This window comes from Calonectris borealis, chromosome 3, assembly GCF_964195595.1.
Source record: "Calonectris borealis chromosome 3, bCalBor7.hap1.2, whole genome shotgun sequence".
Classification (NCBI taxonomy): Eukaryota; Metazoa; Chordata; class Aves; order Procellariiformes; family Procellariidae; genus Calonectris; species Calonectris borealis.
Genome location: NC_134314.1, coordinates 4,484,478 through 4,503,300, shown reverse-complemented (window position 1 = coordinate 4,503,300; position 18,823 = coordinate 4,484,478). Strand labels below are relative to the sequence as shown.

General features: G+C 42.9%; 1 protein-coding gene across 1 annotated transcript in view; it reads right to left on the bottom strand.

The window, feature by feature from the left end:
• Positions 1-18,823, bottom strand: part of PKHD1 (PKHD1 ciliary IPT domain containing fibrocystin/polyductin) — a 266,225-nt gene that overhangs the window by 220,288 nt on the left and 27,114 nt on the right. The window contains exons 22-30 of the mRNA XM_075144880.1: positions 16,245-16,399; positions 14,766-14,950; positions 13,616-13,738; positions 11,916-12,021; positions 11,178-11,456; positions 7,984-8,114; positions 7,049-7,184; positions 3,850-4,045; positions 2,338-2,405 (exon numbers count right to left, since the gene is read on the bottom strand). Of these exons, the coding sequence (XP_075000981.1) occupies positions 2,338-2,405; positions 3,850-4,045; positions 7,049-7,184; positions 7,984-8,114; positions 11,178-11,456; positions 11,916-12,021; positions 13,616-13,738; positions 14,766-14,950; positions 16,245-16,399 (1,379 nt within the window). The remainder of the gene's footprint in view (positions 1-2,337; positions 2,406-3,849; positions 4,046-7,048; positions 7,185-7,983; positions 8,115-11,177; positions 11,457-11,915; positions 12,022-13,615; positions 13,739-14,765; positions 14,951-16,244; positions 16,400-18,823) is intronic.

Genomic DNA, 18,823 nt, shown 5'->3' with positions numbered 1-18,823 from the left:
CGAGAGTAAACAGAGACTGAATTCTTCAGGGAATGGGACTGTCTATGCAGGCAGGTGGGGAGATGGTAGAGATGGTTTGGTCCTGCTGCATACAGGGAAGCAGGATGCAGTATGAATCCTTTCAAACAAAAAGCCAGAACCAGAGACCTTCCTTCAATCTTCAGTTCTGCCTGGCCACTCAGAGTCCCAGATTTGCCATGCACTGATGGTCACTTGCCCTTGAGGAGTTCACTGACCAGAAAAGTTGATACATTGATGAATGCTTTCAGCTTCAAGCCCTCCCCTACTTATATGCTCCCATCCTGACACCATTTAGAAGAGGAAGAGAAGAGCAGTTCCCCCTCCACTGTCAAAGGCAACTCTGATCAGGGCTTCCCATGCAAGGGCTGGAGGAAGGCAGGCTGTCTGCTTTCCCCTGTGGTTGCTTGGATGTTTTTATTCCCTCGGCATCTACTTGAGACCGCAGAAGAAAACAGCAAAGAGGTAAACAAACTCTTGGTGTGAACTGGTAGGATCATTCATATGGAAATGCAATTCAGGAAGAGTTAGACACAAAGTTATGACCTCCAGCTGAGGCTGTCCTTGTGTCTAGTGTTGGAAACTGGACATCTGTTGTAGAGAAGTATCATCATACACTGCTCCACTCATATAATCTCCCTAAGTCATCCTATATTTGAGTAACCAACTCTGGGAGACAGGTTATCTTTGGTCTGATCCAGCACAGTTGTTCTACGACATGGCAGTGGAGCCTTCCTCCCCACATTGAGAGGAGAAGGAGCCTTGGGAAGCTCTGCTACCACCCTTCCCACTGAGAGTAGGTGCTAATTACCTGGAATAAGTATGAATGCCGATATCTTGATTTACATAACTTTGCAGAGCAGCAGTATCTGCACTGCCTCCTGGGGTGCTGAGAATAAGAGCAGCACTGGAAGAGGAGCAGTCTGGATTTTGGGATGTGATAAAGACAAAGATGCAAACCCTCCAGCATTCCCAGACTAATCCCATGCTTCCAAGCCCAGAGCTGCCTCCCTTAAAGCCAGCTGAAGCCTTTCTCCAGCTTCCTTTAGTTTGCAGTACTGGCACTCCCAGTGCCCTGCCTTGCTTCACCCTCTTTATCCATTAAGCCTGTGCCCTTCCTTTTCCCATGATCTGGCTGAAAAATAAGTTGTTTTATAATGGGGTTCCTTCTGGGTGATCTCAAATCCTTAATCCAGATGGTTACACAAGTGTTAGAGACAACAAAAGACTAGAGATAAGGCGGGGGAAGGATTGGTGCTCTTTGCAGAGATGAGATTCTAAGTCAGCTTAAGCCATTCATAAAACTACAGCCAAGCAGTTAATCAGCTCATATTTAAATTTCAACTTATCCTTAAATATGAAAAGAAGGGTGCAATTTTTTTTTTTTAATTATAGCTTAATCTTCAAAACTGATAGCCTTTTCTATCCATGCTCTATCCATACTCTCATCTTTCAAGGTTTGAGCACTTCATGAACTATGGAACTAATCACATACCACAAAGCCTCTGAGTTTTTGTATCTTTACATGTGTTGTGAGCCCAGGATAAGCAATCTGTGGAGGACCTGAGGTTGCATCACAAGAATTTCTCTGTCTTCTATAAAAGCATTTCTAAGGACTCATGTAAAATTCACGACAGGGATTCAACACTCCCCCACCCCCAGCCAAATGACAAAATAAAACAACCACCCCAAATCTGCTTTTTAAGATTTAAAGTAAAACTTTTCTTTTTAGTTCAGTGATGTTTTGCTCTGAAACACACTTAAATTATTTCCAATGTTTAAAAGCTTGGAATGAGATTAATAAATATTTCACTTTTGATTAAAATGAACATCAAAAAAGGGGGTTTTTTTGTCTTTTCAACTTAACAAAAATGAATGTTTTCTTTGGGATCACTTGAAATTATTGTTTGCTTCAAACCACAATTGTACCCTGCTTTCCACCTAACTTGCACAGAGAAAGCCTTGAAAGACGGAGGCATAATGACTGAAAGAAACAGCACAGATGGGTCAGGTGTGGGCATGCTTTGTTTTCCCAATGGGAACATGCAAGGATACATGAGCAAACACTTTGGGGAATCAAATTCCAAGCACAGGGACCCCTGAGCCAGCCAACCAGATTGAGGGATGCTCACTATAATCCCACATTTCCAGACTGCTGCTCTCTGCCGATTGATGTCTGCATAATAAAGGGTCACAGATTTAAAACACCCTCATTTAAACTGATGTGAAATGGGATGCCCTTTCCATTCCTGCAGGAAAACTGTGCCCTTGATCCCTTTAACCTCCATAAGTAGCTGCAGATGTACCGACGCTGTTTACCCAGAAAGGAGCCACAACACGGCTCTACGCTGAAGATCTCTGACAGGTACTGGATTAACGGCTCAACCCTGCAAAACACAAGCAACATAGAAAGGTTTTGGAGCAGGTTGGGTTTTTTTTTTTAATTTTTCTTTCCTGCTGCAGTGCTATGCTTTCTTACAACTCCTTCAAGGTTGGAAGGCCAAATGCCCACCTGGCACAGCCCTTTGTTCAATGCCACAGTGACAAGACCATCCCACACCTCAATTTTTTCCGTGTGATTTGAGCTATATCTCTTATGAACACTGTCTTAGCAAGTGGCAGCCTGTGGGCCAAGATCAGTCCATGAGGCACAACTGAATTGCCCATCAAAAGAAGCAAGAATGAGGGGGTTTCTGCCAAACAGATCCCACTGTAGCCATGACCACAAACAGGAGATGCAAGTGCACCAAAGAGACATCCCAGCTGCCTTCCCTCCTTACATCTTCCCACCAGACAGCGGAGGTAACTGCAGCAAGAGGAAACCCAGACATAACTTCCTGAAGCCCATCCAGATAAGGGTGTAGCTCTGCTTCTGTCCCACCTACATCTATTTTTCCTCCTCATCACCCTCCTTTCAAAAACACCCCCTGCCCTAAAAAGACACATTAGAGAAGTAGACCTTCCCAAGCCTGCCACCCAGCCCACCAGGGATCAGAGCTGTCCCCTGGGATGACCCATCTCCCTCCCCTCTCTGCCCCTGGAGACAAAGTGATGGTTCTGCTAACAGACTCCAGTATCAAATGGGATGAATCCCTGCATGTCATCCTACCGACCACAGGCTTTCTCCTTCTGAAGTTCATTAATGCAACAAGCAGTTCAGGGTGGCTTGTGAGCCATAAAAGCAGCTCCCTTCTCCCCCATACCATTGTTTCAGGATCATTCCTAGGAGCTGCCATAGATGAGAGCTGCATGGCTGAGGAGCAAAACTGCGTTGCTTGTGAATGTATTGTTGCATCCCACTTTCAGGTCGGTTTTCCCTCACATTTTAATTCATTTATACTACATTTATCTAGGCATAAACTTGAAGTGTCACCTTAAAAGACGGAAATAGCATCATTCAAAAATTCTCCAAACAAAGCATTTTTTTTATTTTTCAAACTAGCTTTTGTTTTTCTCATGAAAAGTGTTTCTTTTCTTCTGCTGTTTTCCTACAGCAGGATTTATCTGCATTTGACCTGAATCTGTGAATACCTTTGATTTCCTGAATATGCATTTTTCATCAAATCAGCTGTTTTTTCTAAAATGTTTCTCTCCTGCCTCCTACTGATCCAAGGGGAGTTAATTGACTAGCATTAGCAGTTTGCTGACTTGGGTTCCACAGATCAATAAATGCCTTGATAATTATTTATAATTTTATACCACACTGCAGATTTCACCGTTAGGGACAGAATTTGTGAAAACTCTTACCTTTCTTTTCAGATTAACCCTAAAATACTAAATAGGACAGAGAACGAAATTTATATCTTAAGGAAAGTTCATGCATTCACACACCTGTTTGAAGAGACAGCAATGCCATTGATGATGACGGAAACATTGTACCATCCCGCAGCCAAGGCTGGAAGCGTCACATTAACACCATGGTCCGTCTGCGCCAGGATCTGTGCCCATGAGCCTCCAATTTGCACCTTGATATCTGACCCTCGGTAGCTGGCAAACTGGGATATGCCAATCTGAAGCTCCTGACCCCCTGCAGAGAGGAGAATGGATGAAACTATTTCAGTGTTTCTGGCAACAGTTATTTTAGCACGTGTAACCATTGCCCGAGGAAGAGCATGGAGTCCCGTCATGCCAGAACAGGTCCAGTCACATCCATCAGCCCAAAACAAAGACTAGAAGACCACAGTGGTTCTGTATCCTACTCATCCCTTGGCATCCCTGATAAGGTCACCAGCGACTAGGGTTATCTTGAGACATTAGTGAACTTGGCTACGACGATCTATGGCCACTCTCAGGCTGCTGGTACACACTCAGGGTAGGATCCATGCTACCTTACCATAAACATCTATCCCATAAATATCTGCAGCTCTTTTTGCAGAGCCAAATCCTGTCTTTCTAAAGCTCACATAAACTGGAGCTGAGGAGTTCTGGGATTTTTCCTAAATCCCTGACAAATGATCCAGACCACATTTTTCAGCACTATGGAGCTATCTGATTTTAACAGGAGCCTCCCATAGCTAAATGAAAATTTCCTTGCCCACATATGTACCAAAACACCTTGTTTTCAGGAAACATGGTGCTCTCTCCCATTTAAGCTCTGTCGTGAGCCAAATCATATTCAGATGATAGAGGATACTTTCCCTTATTTGTGCATACTGCAGTAATAGAAAATGACAAGGGCAGTAGAAAAGGGACTTCGATAACATAAATTCCTCCTGAAATAGCTTAAAAAATTTAGGTGTTATGCATCAGTCCAAATAAAGGCATTTTCACCAAGAGAGCTGGATCTGTAGCCAGTGAAGAGAAACAGAGTCTTTATGGCATGATTCATCATGAAAGGAAGACATCCAAAAGAACTGTGGTGAATTCCACCACAGAATCGCCCATTTCTCCTCAGTGACTTTGCAGGACATCTAAGCAACAAGCTTAGAGATATGTTCAGGAGGTGAATCTCATCCTCCTGTCTCCTCTGAAGGCTGTGGGTTCAATTGCGCAGAAGCAAGAATAAAAAGGACAAGAAGGGGTCTTCAGGTCCAGCTCCCTGCTGTCATAGGCCACTGTTACATAAATCCCTTTCCTAAATTCATCAAGAAAAATGTGTTAATATCTCTTTACTACCCCCTTGAGCCAGCCAGCCTGAAACATTTGCCTACCCACAGAGTTGCTCCAGAACTCTGGAAGATCAGTTGTCCCAGAACAGCTTCATCTTTGCCCATTCCCCTTCCTTGCTGAGCTCTCTCCATTTTAAAAGCAATGCTGCACGTGTTACCCCAGCCACACGGGACAGCAGTGAAGAGCAGCTCATCTGCTTTACACTCTCACCTTGTCTCCATCAAAATGAACTTTTATGGGCTACCCCATCCTTACTAGAGATTCAGATCTGAGTAGCAATTGTGCCTCCCAAGCAGAGGCCAGGGTCACTTGGCTTTAGCATCACCTCCGCAGCAGGTACAGTCCCCGTTAGCATTCAGCACCGCAGCCTCAGCTTTGGAGAAGTCTCTCCCTTTCACGAAGGAGGAGAGTCTGTACAAAGCTCCCCTCATCTGCCAGCTCCTCTAAGCAGGTCTCGAAGCCGGTACTTTTCAATTCTGCATGCGCAAATAGTCAAATAAAGTTTGAAAGTTTGAAAGCCTGTGAAGTTGAATATATTAATAACGTGAACTCTTTGGACTCTTGGTCAATTGTCAGCTTAATCCTAGATGCCTGGAAGGCATCGGTGTAATTTATTTATTCTTTTTATTATATAGGAGGAAAATTATATTAAAAGCCGAAGCCGTGGAGGTTCTGAATAGAAGATTGAACTCAGCCACACCACCGTTCATGAGACGCTATAACATTAAGGAATTCCTTGCACCTGGGCTGCCTGCGGCTAGAAAAATCTCCCCTTGGTGCTATGGTATCTGAATAATGTTCAGATGATAAAGAACGTTTTCTTTTATTTATGCATTCTGGAGTAATAGAAAATGACAAGGGCATTTGGGGAAAGGAATAGAAATGCCGGGCGTGCAGAAAGAAGTGCATCTCGTCACTGGCAGTCACCCAACACCTTGCATCCCCACCAAGTCCAGCCAAACTGCTGCGCTGGGGGGAGCTTTATTAAGGTGTGCACTGGAGAGGTTGCAGAAAGAGAGAGAAAAAAAAAAAATCAGATGATTGCATCCTTGGAGGAATGGGGGTTGGGTGGGTAGGAAAGCAGGAATATTTCTGTCTTCCTCCTATCTTCCTTACTCTCTCACTCAGATACTAGGAATGTGGTGTCTAGTTGCCACACAGAAATGTAGTAAACCTTCTTCCTGAAAGACTTGTCTATAAGTGGCCACCATTCACCATTAATGCCTTCTATTCCCAATGCCCAGCCAAAACGTTGTGGAAAAAAAAGAAGGGAAATGAGCAAAAAAAAACCCAACCCCAAATAGAAACTTTCAAAATACAGGAATGCTAAATGCTCCATGAGATCTGCTTGGGATTTTGCTCCCAGAAAGTCCATGAAGTCTATGCTCATATTCTAAAGTAATGGATCACAAGGTCAAACTGGAAGAAACAGTTTGGCTTGGAAGTGGGAAATAGCAAGACAACTATTGCCTCTATTCTGCTTTCAGCAACCCAAAATGCACACGATGCGCTTTATGATCAACCCTTTGGGATCCTGGAGAAGGACACTCTCTAGAGCTCATTTCTTTTGTCATGGCTGAACCTGCTACCAAGAATGAATGGGTGGGATAATTTCAGAGCACAGTTAGAGAAACGTGACACAAAAGGAGCACTATACCACACCCGACATCCTGTGGACATCATCCATACTGGCCTAGGGCAAGCAACTCATTATCTCATTTATGCTAGAGTAAAACCAACATAAAACAATCAGGACTGATCAGGACTAGCAGGAAACACGGGGGCTACAAGTTAACAGAAAACAACAAAAATACCGTGTGGGATCACCAAACTCCATAGACCTAAATTCCCTCTGCCCAACCACCATCAGCAATAATAACACTTCTACAGATGATGCCCAACACGTCTGCAGCCTTTTCACCTGCTATGCCACTTCTGTTTCTGCTCAGCGATACAATAGCAGGGTTTAAGGAAGGATCGTACTGGAACAAGTTGGTTACAGTTGTTGACTGGTACCCAGAAATTAGTGTCACATGGACAACAGCATCGTCTGTTCCCTAGAAACAGAAATAAAGAAAATGTCAGGGATAAGAATGCACCAATAAAAAAAGCTATTCCCTATGTTCCTGCATCTCCTATACTTAATAAGTCAGGCACAGGGGCACTGACGAAATTTGTATATACACCGGACTCTACTTAATTGCATACAGTTCCATTGTCTTTAAAGGGACATCTATGGAGAGTTATAAACCTTAAAACAATACCAGACTATGCAGATTTTCATTTGCTATGTCCATACTAGTAAATTAAATAGTGGTAATTCATAGACATAGACAGTAACCCTATGCTTAAACTGTTAGCCTCATCCTGGGTATAATTTTGCCATGCAGCAAAGAGCACTGCTGCTAACAATCCCTAGGCATGTTTTTGCATGACACATAGATAGTGTCTGGAGGAGGTCTGGATGTAAAGTAGAAGATCTGGAGCTGAAGAAGGTTCAACAATATGAGCAAGAGCAATTGTCCCAGGCGTGTTTAATCTACTAGTAAACACTGAGCTGAAAGTGGAGACATGTAACCTTACTGGAGTTCAAAGCCTTGGTTTTGTTTATGTGAGGCTTAGCTAATGACGACGCAATCTGGGTTTTTTGCTGACCATTTCACCGGTTTTCATAAATCACCTATCCATCTATTGTTGATTAAGCTGGTCTAAACTGTAGGTGGAATCCATGTTAAATTGTCCCACAGCCAAGGTGATGGGCTACTTTTTGCCCTTCCCCCAGTGTAGCTCAGGCCAGGAAAACATAGAAAGGTCTGTAGGCCGCTGACTGTTCCCAAAAAAAATTTGGTTTCTTACCCGAGAGGGAACTTTACATTTAATTCTTGTTGAATTTCGGTCATCCTCCAAAATTGGGCAAGGCTGAGATCCAAACAACACCAAGTTTAACCCTTCCAGATTGGTCCCCCTGAGAGCCACACTCAATCCTCCTACAAAACCAATTATTCTGTTACATTCAGGATGTGGAATGATATTTTATATGCAAAGGATTCTTTATTAATAGGTGACTACAAAAGGGAGTACTGTCTCTCAGTCGATCTGATGATGATATGCTTCCACCTCGCTGTGCCAGCTTCCTCTTTCACCAGAGATCCTTCTTGCCTATTATTTGAATTCTTGTCCATGCTACAGGAGGACTGGGTTTGTTTCTCGGTTTATTTTTTAATGACATACTTATTTAAGCCGGTAAGGTCTGGCTTGTGATCTTAACCTTAGAAAGATCCCCAGCCCAAGAATGAAATAAGGAAGGAAGGAAGAAGCACTAAGAATGGAAAATGAGCTTAACGCAGCAGGTGCTTTCACAGTTCAAATAGCTGCCAAGCACCCTGCTGTCAAAAAAGCCTGTAGCATGTGTCTGAGAAACTTAGGTTAGAAAGGGGACTTGGCAGGGCTTGAGACTTAGTAGACTTGTGAGGAAAGTCACGGAGGGCTTGATTCTGTGAAGCACTGAGCAACCTCAGCTCTCCTTTGTGTCAGCCAGAGCTGAGCCTCTTCAACCGCATGCAGGATCATACCCAACACAAGTCAGACTTGCACTTGATCTTTCTGCAGCACCCAATTCCAACCCAAATAGGCAAGGTGCTCCTCTGCTTTTTCAAGTGACTAGAAGATTCAGGGACATTTCAAAAAGAAACAGAAAAGAGAACAGGAATGGACATTAATGACAATTCTAAGCTGGACTTTGTTCTTTGATGTAGTTCAGAGACAAATTAAAAAAAAAAAAGAGACAGACATCTTCCTTGAAACTTACAGCTGTTTGCTCTAGTTATCAGTACTGCAAAGTTTTAGGATTATGGCTGGACAGACTGCTCAGACAGAATTTTTATTATTGCAGTGTTTATGTGCATGTGCTATATCATCATGACTATATTACAATGCAACTGAGCTTTTATTATGCTTTTCATGTGTGATGTAAGTAAATTTCCATGGTAAAGACATTATATATTGATGGCAGAGTCCCTTGTACCTTTTCCTCAAAGCATCGTTTCCTGTTAATTCTTTAAACCACAAGAGAAGTCTAGAAGTTTAAACTTCTAGATTTTGTCTGGCTGGCAGCAAAACCAGGCAAACAGCAATCAGATATGTTAACAGCAAGCTCCTTCCATCCACTGCAACATGCCTTTAGAAAGGCATCCCACACTTATAGAGATAGGTCACGGGGAAATCCCAACATGGCACCACTGAGACCCGTGATATTTCGACAAGAGGGACCTGATGCAGCAAAGTACAAGATGCTTCCTTGGCTTCCTCTCCTCTAGTGTTAAGTCTGCAGAGCCAGAAACAGCAAGAACTCTAAACTGAAGCCACTTGTCTAACGTGATAGTTGTCAGATAAGGACCCTCAGATTTAGAGTACAAAATCCATGTGTGTTGTGTAAAGACTGATGCTCTTAAGTTTTGATATCTACACTTATATCCATACGCAATGAAATACTGCATATGTGCACTTTACGATAAGATTGAAGAGCGGTATTTTAAATGGAAGAAATTAAAAACACAGATGGAAGCTGTAATTCTTTCCAATTATAAATGTTCAAGGAATATGTAATGTGAGATAACATTATACTTGCTTTCTTTTTAATGAGTGACAGATCACTGTAAGTAGAACTGGATTGTCAGCAAAGGAATAGAGAAGCAAGGCCCAAGCACTAAACCTTGCCATTGTTGGCTTTTTTCTGTCAAGGTTTTTTTTAATGAATTAAAACAGTATCAACCTTATGTACTATATGACCCTCCCACTGGAGAGGAGAAAAAAAAAGGGGGGGGGGGGGGGAAGAAAAGGGTTAGAATATCTTTCTTGCCATACACTCCGACAAAACAAAGAAAGGAGGTGGCTATAACTTCTTGCTTTTCATCTTAGGAACCCTACATTCTCCCAAGACCATCCCACGGCTCTTCAACATAGAAGTTCACAGACCATCGTTCCCTTCCTCTGCCTGCTCCAAGGTTGCCGAGCATGGCATAACCAGTTCTCCACGCCACATGGCTGAGTTGGCTTCATGCTGCACTAGGCCAGTACTCCTGCTCTCAGAGATGTTTGTTGCCATGAACTCAAAGCACCTCAATTATGAAACTAGGAGGTTTCCAGACAAAAGCTGGGTAACGTTTACTGTCAGAGTAGACCTGGATCATGTTGTTTCTAGGTGCATTCCTGGCTGCTTGAAAACTAGTCATATTGGTCCTTACTGCACAACCCAGGTGTGTCAAGAGTGTTCTCCACATTTCTCACTGGGTTAGGGAGACTCTTCCCTCTCCCAGAAAAAGAAATGGTGGCTTTTTACAGTATTAGTTTGGCTTAGCTACAGTTGGCTAGGCACCTTGCTGGAACTTCCAGGTGAAGTCCTCTCATCTGTGTCACATGCGGGGCAGATGAGACAGTCATAATGGTCCTTTGGCCCCAGAGTCCTGTGGAAAAGCTTCCAAGTTCTTGTCTCCAGAGGTGGAATATAACACTATTTCCTCTTCTGTTTCAAGGAGAGGAGGGATGATAGGAATGGAAAGAGCTTCAGTTTAGTTTGCGCTCAAGGTTTCTCAGTTTTAGATATAAACACAGATGAGATTTCCATTTTATCACTCAGAATATAAGTTTGTTTCAATTGGACTGGGATGAACCAAAGTTTAGGCATTTCACAATTAGGCCAGTGTAATTTAAATAGTACTTAGCTATGTGTCCCATGGATATAGGAAGATGAGCCATGAAACACTAATAGCCTTCTGGGTTTCTGGAATAAATATACCTGCACTTGAACTTACTATTCCCAAACAAAACTATTCAGGAAGCTGGCTTCCTCCACAAAGAACCAAGGAAAGTCTGTCACTCTTTAAGAAACTTGTCCCAATGCTTTGGAGTACACACAATGTGTCCAGCCATATTATGTCTTTTTTGTCAGATGAAGACATTGGTAGTGAAAGTACAGAAGAACTGAAACCCCATGAAAAGGAAGAAGCAGAAAACAGATGTCCCCTTAGAGCCCATCTGGCATTCAGACCTACCAATCTCTGAAGCTGTAGGAGGTTCAATAGCTACCAGCTTTGGCTCAACTCTTAGGAAGATGTCTTCTCCTGTGCTGGCATTGAGTGCGAAGCCATAAGGTTTCACCAGTAGTGTCAACGGGTAGACTCCGACTGGTAGCCTCTCCATCTGGCACACCACTTCAGTTTGATTTAACGTTATGACATGGCAGGTTGTGTTGTTCACCTCCACCTGCAGGGCTGGCTTCTCCTCGGTGAAGCCAGCTCCCCTGATAACTACTGTGGCCTGGGACCCATCATCTGAAGGAATATAATCAACAAGATGACTCATGAATTTTGGAGTAGCAATACCCAGGAATTACCTTCAACCAAAAGTTAAAAGTTTTTTACCATCTTCATCAGAACATCCTAAAAACTACACCACCAATGGTCTCTCATTTTCCCCCATAAAGCCTATTCCTGCCTGTTCCTGTCCAGCTATTACTTTTTTCCTTAAATTTTTATTAAAAATAACTTGAGCCAAGAGTCACCTTTCACTTTAAGCACCAAAAGATGCTTCTACCATCTTCATGTTGCTGTAAAAATATGTCTGTGCTACAGACTGGAGCTGATCAGAAGTGCCCCACTAGAAAGTGAAATTTCCATAAAATCAGACATTTCCAGAAGAATACAAACACACACAAAAATCATCAGCATCTGGCAGATCTTTTTCACAGAACAGTGTTTTTGCCATTTTGTTCAAACACAAAACCCCATTACCTGACGAATACTCCACATCGCTGACTAAGGGTGACAATTCCTGGCTGAACTGGAAAGAGCACGAACCAGAACAGTTTGCAAGGACATCATTCACCACCACCACCACCTGGAGATAGAGAAGAAGGTTACCCTAAAGCTGGGAAGGGAACAGAGGTGTTTTCTGCAGCCACATCTACCTGGTAGACCTGCAGAGTGATGCTGGTAGCCACACTGAGCTACCGAGAGCACTCTGACCGTGCCAGCACAGAGCGCTGTCACACAGCTGTTTATCCTGCTGCAGTCTCATTACAAAATTAATTGCAAGGCTTGCTAGGGCTCAATCTTAGGCAAAGGAGAGCAGAGCTTTGGAAGCTGTATCGCCAACCTTTCTCAGTGTCTGCAGGATCCTATCTCCCATCTTGCTGGGACCCACAGCTCCTCCCAACTCCTGTTTTTCTAGTCATCCACTGAAGATCCTGGTTGCCATACACCAGTTCTTCCCACACCGCCTTGGGAACAAGTTTATGTTTAAAGTACCCTAATTAGTAAGACTAATTAGAATGAATTCCAGAATGTGTCTTGTCAGCATGCAGCCCTCAATTTTTGTTTTTTTTTTTTCTCTTGTTGTTCATGCTGAAACAAGAAAGCTGGGCTGTCACTTTGATTATCTAACAAGATATATCAAGAGATATCTCTTCTGAGATCCTGATCTCTCAGAAGAGTCAACTGGCAAAGCATAGGGCACAGGAGAGCCCTTCTTCATCTCTCTCCCAGGTATTAAGGGTGTGCCAGGAGAGTATACCAACACCTGCAAAAAGCAAAAGCAGATCGTCTCCAAGAAACACAAGGAGCACAGAGTTGTAAAGTATTCTGCTTGAATAGACGCACAATAATTAGAGGGACATTTTTATACTTGTTGCTAGCAGCAAACCAAAATAAAGGTTCAAAAACAAAGAGGAAATCTGATTGCTGCTGCCGTTCTTGTTTCATTTGGTCTATTTGAGGGTATGTCTGCTCCACAGATGGCAGAGATATCGTAGGTGGTTGAGCCACTGAAAGTAGGACAGTCCTCATGTCTGGGGAACAGGCTCACCAAAAAAGCAGGATGACCTAGCCCCAAATGCTGCACAGCTGGGCTTCAAGCACATCCAGCATCACCCTGTTATCGCTACCGTGCCTGGCAGTCTTCGCTCTGCACTGCTCTGCAGCATCTGAGAGCAGAGTTTGCAACACATTTGTCCATCCAGCAGATCCATTCAGCCAGGAAGCCCTCCTTGCACCCTTGAAGAATTGAGATCCACAGAGGCTGAGGGATTTGCCTGATTCACAGACTAGTACCACAGCCACCATCTCATTTATTTTGCCCATCAATGTAACAGCTGGAACGCTGCAGATGAATAGAGCATCATTCCCAAGTTTGGTGGCCAGCACCATAGCACCCAGCAAGGGTCCTCCCAGCAAGGGTGGGAGTCCAGAGACGTCAGCCCTTGGCCGTTGCGTCAAAAGAAATAAATTGTCTTCCATCACCCATGATGGCCATTTTCCCCACCCACAATAGCTCTTGGAAGAAAGTCCTGCTGCACAAACCAGGGCAATGCCTGATTCATGGCAAAGCACAGAAATAGTAGATTTCTGAAATGATTTAGTGGCAGACATAGGTACCTGAATACCTGTGAGATTCCTGGATCTACACGACCCAGTGTGACAGCACATTAACTCACCTGTGTTTTGTTATTGAAGGTAGCAAGCATGTCCCCAAATATTGGCCCAATAAACACACCCCCATCATAAACCACACGACTAGAAACAGTTGGCTTCAGACCAGTGAGTTTTTCAGCAGAGACCTGGCAAAGAACAAAGAATTTAAATTTCTCACTCCTTTCCATCCTGTGATTTTAAATTAAAACCGTCCCCCCCAGAGCTCATATAGACTCATTACAAGGCAGCAAATAACTCCTGGAAACCTTTTCTCAAGCTTCTTCCATGACTCCTCTCTTCAGGTCTAAATCTTCATTATCCAAGGCTTCACAACTACTCCCTGTTCCCATCCTCACCTTGCAGGCAAGAAACTGAGGCAAAGAGATTCAGGAACCGAATGTGCAAATAAACTTCCAATACTCAGTAATACCATTTGGAATTAGGCATGGAAATGGCTTTGAACATCTGCTTCTCAAAGACATGACTTTAGGTGACTGTGCTACAGCTGAAGATGCAGCTTAACTTTTTCTCACCATCCAGGCCAGTGTCTTGAGCTTGAGAATTCATTGCTTCATCAAAGATAATTTTACACTTTTAGAAGCTGGATATACAAAGTTTTTCTTTTGGGGGAAGGAAGCAGCTTAGTCTGAGTCCTTATTCAAAAAAGACATGTCTACCTGAAGCAAAACTTAAATGATAAATCTTGAGATGGGACAGTGTGAACTGAACCTTCATCTGAGACTTATGAGAACCAGATATGAACCCATAAAGAATAGTTTTCAGAAAAAGACTTTCTTGGTCCATAAATGATGCCACAAACCTGTACTGAGCTTCAGTTACTGTACTGAAATATTAATGAGATTATAATAGCTTTCATTTCAGTATAGCAGTCCCTTTATCGTGCAGAACTGCAGCAAAGCACAGCAATTACATTCTAGCCTCCTCATTTTGAAGCACAGGCTTTGGAGATGTAATTTCTCCTCCTGTAACTGCAATTGTTTTTTTAATCATCTAACCTGGAATTTGCTTAAGTTGCTGTTCCTAATAGGAAGATAGATTGCCTAAGGTCCCACGGGTGTTTTCATAAAAACAAACATTGGGCGAATGACTCAGCCAAGGCCAAAGACATTGAATGGGGTTCAAAGGGAGTGTTAGTAAAAGAAATTACTGTACACTGATAACATTGGGCAAGTCCCCAGTTTTCGTTTTCCAAGTCAGTGTCCAGATGCTTTCATAACAAGAGTTTGAGTCTTTGGTCACGATGAAGTCACTGGTGTTGAAATACGGGGCTGTAGAATGATCTATGTTTTCTTGCAAAAGCTTGCGGAGATGGTGGGAGGAGATGTGCACTGAAACATCTGCAAAAGACATTAGAAAGTAGTGGATATCCTCATCCCTAGGAGAGTACATCTACCTGCTCCTAGAAAAGACAGTTGTTTCATTATTAGTACGAGGCTGTTGTGGTTCAAACCTCTGTAAATGCCAAAAAGCAGCAGAGGGAAACCTAGAAAGGTTTTCTAGGTTTTCTTAGCTATTAAATAGTGCAGATCTTTTGGCATTTGGGATCCAGTAAATTTCCCTCTGCTGTTTTTTGGCATTATTTGACAAAATGAGAAATTTTGTCTAAATAATACTTTTCATTACATGCAACCTACATTTTTAGGAGACATGCAATTTCAGTGTACAAGTCATGTTCCTTCAAAATAAAAAGGTTGGAAACTTCCTAGATGAAAGGGGTGGGGGTGCGTGGCGTGGGGGGAGTCAGACTATTGAAGGAGACTTTGTAGAGTCCAATCCCAAATAAATGCAAAGGACGTCCTATTTCTTTTGACGTAAATACCCATAGCCAAAGCTGCAGATGCAATAAATCTCTCTAAACAAACTCATAAGAAAGAGGGGAAAGCACAAGACCTGAGAACAGGGCAAGGGTAATGCAGTACGTTTTTAAAAGATGATATTCAAAGAGGGGACTATTGAGACAGCCTTCAGCTGTTGCAGAAAAATCTTAACTGACAGCATGGAGTTATTTCACGAATATTCTAAGGTTACATTTTCCTACTTTATGATTTGACTTTATAACTGAGTCACCAGTTCCTCAGTCAAGACCTTTATCGTTGGCCTTGCTCATATTAACCTGCTCACTTTCATTCTAAGCCTATGATATTTAAACCAAACACAAGAAAACCTAGCACATCTAAAGGGTGACTAATTCAAGTCAAGCAATTCTATGCACAAAAACTTTGTGCTATCTGCAAACCAATTACCAACCCTGGTAATGCTAAAAGAGAATGAATTTCCTGGTAAACTGCACGGGCCTTGTCATACAAGACGACCAGAAGTATATATGCTGGAGAAATATCAGCATAAAGAAACCTTGGGATGCAAAATCCCAATTCAGGATCTGATCCAAAGCTCTTTAACATTAAGGCAAATATTTCATAGTGGCTGTACACATTTTGGAACAACCCCTTACCTAACATCAACAACTCCCGTCTTGAATGACAACAAATGAAAAGATCTAGCAACTATCGCAACGCAATGGCAACTATCTGCCAGCCTGTACCCTGAACATTTGAAAGGTTCAATATCGTCTCTTCTTCAGTTGGCTTCCTGCAAAGGAAATCCAGGACCTGTACTTGCATTTTCTCTTACCTGATATCACTGTATTGGCCAAGTGGATGCGGAAGGTCCCTCCGATAGGTGGAGATGACTTTTGCAGTCTCTGAATGGTGAGGCTGACTCTCACATCCTCCGTGGAGACATAGAGGTGGCCGTACTCCTTAGAGCCTTCCCCAAGCAAAGCACCTCTGTGTGACAGAGCAGGCTCACATGAAGGCATTAGCAGTCAAGACCCTCCTGACACCCCCATATCACCAGCAGCAGAGGGACACCTATAGGAACAACACTCTTGAAGGACCAAAGGAGGACACGTTCAGAGCTCAAACGGAATTGAATACTCCCAACTTATACTTACATAACACAGGCAATGCACACAACAGAAAACGATGGAAAAACACCTTTTTTAAATATGATAGAAGAAATAGTTCATACAGCACCAAGCACAAGCAAGTCCTGCCCCAGTACTGGTGTTTTTAAATGCAGCCTGGACATCAGCTACAACGTCAAAGCAAAAAGCTTTCCTACTTCATCCTGTAATCTCCTCGAGTCTATCAAAATCTTAACTCCCCTGAATTACAGCGATATTTCGTATTAGAGTTCATCCAAAGCCCAATTTTTAAAACTTAAAATATTTTCCCCCTTGCCACATAAATTCTCCTTTTTTCAAAGGAAAAATACTCTTTGTGGTACCACGATGCCACCGTGTGGTTGAGTGTCTGGATAACAGCTAAAGTTTCTCGGACCTCAGCCGTGGCTTCTTGCAGAGCAAATTTCGAGAATACAAAACCGAAGGGACCACTGACCCTTCTCGTCTGATGTACAGCCAGTACCTCAGATTTTAGCTAGCATTTCTTTCCTGACCGCAGAGAGTTTTATTAAAGCACAGCACATGCTCAGTTAAGAGAAAGAGCCAGGTTTGTTTTGAAGATATCCAGACAGTGATCAGCCCACCCATTTTTAAAGCATGCACCGATTTCTGTTTTCAGTCTTCCTGGCTTCAGCATCACACACTGGTTCCTCTTACATCTTCCTCTGTGAGATGCAGAAGCCCACCAGTGCTAAGCACTTTTTTTTTTTCCCTGGTGAGAGCTACTGTGATCAATCCATCTCTTAATCTTCATTTATAAGCTAAAAAGGTTCAGCTCTTTAAATCTTTCTCTCCTAGGCATTTTCTTCTGCTCCATAAGCATGCTCATGGCTTTTTTTTCCCCAGTTTTTCTACATCCCTTTGAAAAACGTGCTCATCAGCGCTGTATGTAGCATTCCAATGCCAGTCTTGTTAAGAGTAGGAGTAAAAATTTCCCCTCTTTCTGTTAGTTACACCTCTGTTTATGCATATTAAGCCTCACAAACATCCCCCTGTATTCTCATCCTTGCCTTTACCCTTGGCAGTTCATGTCAAAATACCACATTTGACACTGGCAATTAAATGTGCTTCTCAAGGAAAGACTTTCACAAGTCAAATCCTTCTATGCTGTGCTAGCTATGTTGACTTCTACAAAACAGCTAGGTCTGAACTGTGGTTTAACTGGTTTATTGAATGACTTCTTAGGCTTGGGCTTTGCAGGACAGCAGTCTGAACTGCTGATGCGCAGCTATCACGCTGGGAAAACTGAGGTATAAACTGGATTGCGTCAGTCTTTTCCTTTGTGCTGACTTGGACTATGACTCTGAACACCAACAGGTGATTGATGAATTCACCTAAGCCATGGATTTCACCAAGAAATGCAATGACTTGGCTGCTCTGGGAACCAGATCTAATTTTCTTCAAATCTTAGCCAACTCTTAAAGGAGAATCTAGCTGTCTTCAGAGCAGTCAAAACTAATGACACACTGCTTTGCATTTGCTTGAAAGAGGAGAGACCGCAAGGTAAGAAACCAAATTAAGTTACAACAGGCTGAGGTTCACCTTCTTCTGAAAGGAGGCTTCCTGTGGACACCTGAGCAAGTCACTTTGAGTGAAGTAACTAAGCCAAACTCACAGCTGGCTGCTGCAGAGGAGAAGAGGCTGCATCATTCCAGCTTCTCCTTTGCCTGGCTCTATTCCCATCAGGTTCTTGCTGACTCAGCTGGATATAAGTCAACTTTTACAGGACTTATTCTCTGCCAGTATAGCCCTTTAATGTTGCACTCTCTGAACTGGTCAGCCTATGGCTCTGCCTCCTCTTTCATTGTTGGGACTTCCAGAATAGAAACCATCTCCATAAACAAGGACACATAAGATGGACTTCCATTGCCTAACATGGTAACTGTTGCCATTAAAGGTGTTTGGGACCATCTCTGACTGATCTCCATCCACTGTTCCAGAAGGGCTTAGATCTCCTTCTAGTCCTACATCTTGTCTCGGTGTCCCATGCATATCTTACATACCCCGGGTTAGCTGAAACATCTTAAGCACTTCTGCTTCAGCAACTGAATCCCACTTCTACAATGGAACTTCGATACCAGAATCAGATACCTTCACTAAGATGGCTACAATATATGTTCAAGATCCTATATGGTGAGCAAAGCTCAAAACACTCATGTGCTGAGAGTGAAATTAAGTATCTTAATTTAGAACTGCAGCCCATCTACTGAGTACAGACATCTGTGCAGGATTCGGTAGTCTAAAC